Source organism: Lathyrus oleraceus, chromosome 2 (genome assembly GCF_024323335.1).
Source record: "Lathyrus oleraceus cultivar Zhongwan6 chromosome 2, CAAS_Psat_ZW6_1.0, whole genome shotgun sequence".
In the NCBI taxonomy this organism is placed as follows: Eukaryota; Viridiplantae; Streptophyta; class Magnoliopsida; order Fabales; family Fabaceae; genus Lathyrus; species Lathyrus oleraceus.
Genome location: NC_066580.1, coordinates 405641733 through 405645787, shown reverse-complemented (window position 1 = coordinate 405645787; position 4055 = coordinate 405641733). Strand labels below are relative to the sequence as shown.

At 30.0% G+C, this 4055-nt stretch overlaps 1 protein-coding gene across 1 annotated transcript; it reads right to left on the bottom strand.

Moving 5' to 3' along the window:
- Positions 1-1215: 1215 nt before the first annotated feature.
- LOC127119748 (protein RGF1 INDUCIBLE TRANSCRIPTION FACTOR 1) lies at positions 1216-3639 on the bottom strand. Its single transcript, XM_051050056.1, has 4 exons — positions 3297-3639; positions 2968-3168; positions 2339-2554; positions 1216-1842 (listed from the first exon to the last, which is right to left on the bottom strand). The coding sequence occupies exons 1-4, from the start codon at positions 3360-3362 to the stop codon at positions 1606-1608; spliced, it is 720 nt and encodes a 239-aa protein (XP_050906013.1). The 5' UTR covers positions 3363-3639; the 3' UTR covers positions 1216-1605.
- Between the last annotated feature and the right edge of the window lie 416 nt (positions 3640-4055).

The following is a 4055-nucleotide window of genomic DNA, read 5'->3' as shown; positions in this document are numbered from 1 at the left end:
GATTTAATTGAAATACACTGACTGTCAGTTAATCTTAGACGTCGGATATTAAAATAAGTTTGACTTTTATTTTAAAAATCTATAAAGTAATACAAACAAGTGATGAAGATGAATTGATTATGTAAAACTTTTTACGCTGTGATTAACTGACCGTGTAAAAAATTTTTACACTGTCAGTGCATTTCAATTAAACTCTTTTAATATAATAATTATTATTTTGATAAAAACATCATTCTATCTTTATTTTTTTATTTTTTTACTTTTAAATTGACAACTGAATCACATTGAATTATTTTTAAAATGCCATAAATATTCTGCCTAATGTATTCAAGGCCGTGTGATTGGGGGGATCTATACTCCATAATCGAGGGGATTAACCGTCCAATTATGCGATACTACAACGCATCCGTTTGATCAAAATAACTATGGTACCCACAGTATGGAACTGCCTTGGTTTTATCATTTAAAAATGAATTACGAATCTCAAGTTCTCAACCATTAACCAACATTTTTTCGATTCATATGAAGTTTCAAAACCCTCTCGTCTATATATTTTTTATCATTATAGTTATTTATATTATTCAATCTAAAAATTAATTTATAGTTAAGGTTTGAAAACAGTACTACATTATGGAATAAAAACTTTTTGTCGAACCATTTTTTTCCTTGAATACACTATTTCGTCATTATTATAAGTATTAAAAAAATTATATTCATTATATATTTATTAAATAATTAATATATCTAATATATAATAATGATTAATATACCATTTATTTAATAAATTAAAAAAAATATTATTTATAATAATAATTGGAATGTGTACCAATTAAAAAATTAAAAAACAGTATTAAAATAAATAAAATAATCGAAGCATATTTTTTCTCTGATTCAAGGCGGCCGACCTACTCTCTACTTTCGAGAACTAACGCACCTCGCTTTCACAACCATCAATGAGATTTCGACACGTGTACACGCTGACGACAAAACCCATGTAGGCCGACCTTTGTGGACCCCACCGTGAATGGAACCTTATGTTAACATCGCCACCACCACCAGCATTCACAACCACTCACAATAAGTTAACACATTAAGAAAAAAAAATTAGAAAAATAAATAGAAAAGGATATGAAGGAATAATGGAAAATAAAAATTTAATTCTAATAAAATTCTTATGAAGAGATTGATTATTATACAAATATTATACAAATAAAATAACATAAGATAAGATCCATTTTATTATTGTATTTCCATATATTGACATTCCACCTTTTTCAACTAGTACATTTTCATTTCCTTTTCTCCCACATCTTACTAACCCACATTTACATCCTCAACCACAAAACTTAGGTATAATTACTTTAGTAAAACAAACCTAGTAAACTTACTTCTTTTGCTAGACACGCACGGGTTACTTACCCCCTTCTTCTTCTTTTTTTGCTAAATGCACCACCAACTATTCTTCCACAGGTGTCTTTTATTTTCTACTACCCAACTTTTTCCACTTCTATTGGATTTTTGCTATATACACCCACTAAAAACATTTTTAAAAAAATAGTACTTGACATAGGGTCATTATAGCAAATAAAATAAAATTACCAACTATTAATAGTACCAACTATCTATCCCCAATGGGGCTCTATGTGGAATTCCCTTTCTTCTCTTGGCTGTTCTGTAATTAACAGAAGTTGGAGGAGGTGTTGATGGTGTGAAGCTTTGAACTTTGATTTTCTTGTGACGGCTGTGAATGTTGTTGTTGCTACTGTATGAATCTTCTGAATCTGATGCCATTGCTGTTATTTGTTTCTTTTTCTTCTGGAAATTCTTAGATGTTCCTACAATCTGCAATTCACATTCACATTCATTGGTTAATCAATTAACCAAAAGGAATCAAAATTGAATAGAATTAACATGAGTTTGTTGAATAGTAGTTTTGATTTTTGCAAATTAAGGATTAAAAGTCAATATTCAAATCCCAATATTCATGTTTGTTTAATGCTTTTGAAGAAATTAAGGGGAAAGATTAAATTGAAGACAACAAGAGTCTCGTGAACCAAAGGGTACACGTTATGAAAAAGTCAACTTAAGTCATTTTAATTTTAACACACAAAGTTTTATTTTAGCTTGAAAAGAAAGCTAACCAAAATCAAATTCCAATTTTTGAAAGTTGTATCCTTCTTAAAAATCTGTGATGAGAAGACATTGATCTCGAGCTATGAAGCACTGATACAAACACAGAGACACAGACACCAATGCTGAACAAGAATACCAAACACAATCCTCGCAATGGCGCATATAATGCTTTGAAATTTAATTAATTGAATGCAAAGTAAAGCACCTTGCAACCGAGAGAGCAGAACCGGAAGGAATCGAGAAGACTACGCTCGCAAACTTCACAAGTGTTTGTGACACCTTTTCCCGGCCTTGGCTGAGGCCTTTCATTCAAAAACACAACTCTTGCACTGTTGATAACATACGTTTGAACACCAGTGATGTCCAATACCTTCTGAATCTCATTCACCCTAATCACATCATGGTATGAAGATCTTCGGATCTGTTCAAACCACAGACAAAGACAAAAACAAACTTAGTACATTCAATAGACATAAAACCATAGTACATTAGACCATAATAATAGTTAAACTTCATTCCCACATAAAAAAACTCATTCAAAACAGCTTAAAATGAGCTCAAAGAAATTTCTTTTTGAAGTTTTTAAAATGAATGACAATGTTAAGAAACTATTTTGGAGAAAAGAAATTGATAAGAGAAAACAATGAATAACAAATGAATGACAGAAACGGTTTAGATCTAGCACAGAAAACAAAGCCGAAACTTTTAGCAAATCAGTGAAAAACGCATCTAAGTTACCCATCAAACAAAATGGGTCTAGAATCTGACACATTCTAAGTTTTAGTGCAAAAAGTAGAAGACTTTGATGAATTGATTCAACAATTTACAACAAACCTGAATAAAACGATGTTCTTTATGGTAAGAAAGACAGAGAGAACATATAGGACCATTCATACAATCCAAACAATACATGTTACATTCACTTTTGTGGGAATCAGCATGTAACTTGCATTGAACAAAGAAATTTTCTTTCAACAAAGGTTTCAACCATGGTGGCCATCTACTGTCATCCTCTTCATCAGGACCTCCAGCACCCTATTCAAAAATCAAAATCAGAGATTACAATGTTGAAAATAAAATCCTTAAAAAAAACACAACATTAACATTAACATTAACGAAAACAAAAAAAACCAACAATAAGTACTATTCAAATATTCAAATACCATGATTCTTCTGTTTTTTGGTTTGATTTCTCTGACAGAGGTGTTGTCTTGGTTTTCAATTGCCATTCGTGTGTTATGTTTGGTTTGAATGTGGGAAGGTGAATGGTGTGTTTGTTTTAGTTGAAGAGAGAGAGGGGGGGAGAGATTTGAAGGAGAGAGTTTGAGAAGAAGTAAAGAAGGGAGAGGGAGGGAATGGGTTCTTGTAGGACTTGGAAGCGGTAGAGAGAGTTTTTTCTAGAGAGAGAAAGAAGAGTGAAGGTTAGGGTCGTTCTTATCCGCACAAAGTCTTCATCCAAACCTAGCTCCGAACCTAAAACCAAACTAAGATGCGTTCGGACTAAGGAACCCACCTCCTTCGTTCCTTTTTAATCCTGTTTTTAAATATTAAGCGCACATTCAAAATTTTATATTTCTTTCTAAATATTTATGAATATTATAATACAATAATAAGGAATCTTTTTAATAATTTTTATATGATCAGATATTTTTATTAAAAAATAAAACATAATTTAAATGAAAAGTAGATTTAAATTTTTTTAATTATTTTTTCAATTATTTATTTTTGGAAAATAAAATTTTAAAAATTATTTTGAATTTCTATATAGGGTTTATTTTTAAAAATAGTTTATTTATAAAATAAAATTATTAGAGAAATGAGTATCTAGTTCTAGAACATCAACACTATTTTTTTTTTAATTCATATCCGATGAATTTGAAATAATTCCTATAATTTTTTAATAAATTTTCATAAAAATTATT

Excerpts from the sequence above, each read along its gene's own strand:
- LOC127119748 (XM_051050056.1), bottom strand. The coding sequence starts at position 3,362 with ATGGCAATTGAAAACCAAGACAACACCTCTGTCAGAGAAATCAAACCA. Across the intron at positions 3,169-3,296 it reads CAAAAAACAGAAGAATCATG|GGTGCTGGAGGTCCTGATGA; the intron begins GTATTTGAATAT and ends ATTTTTGAATAG. Across the intron at positions 1,843-2,338 it reads TCTGCTCTCTCGGTTGCAAG|ATTGTAGGAACATCTAAGAA; the intron begins GTGCTTTACTTT and ends TGTGAATTGCAG.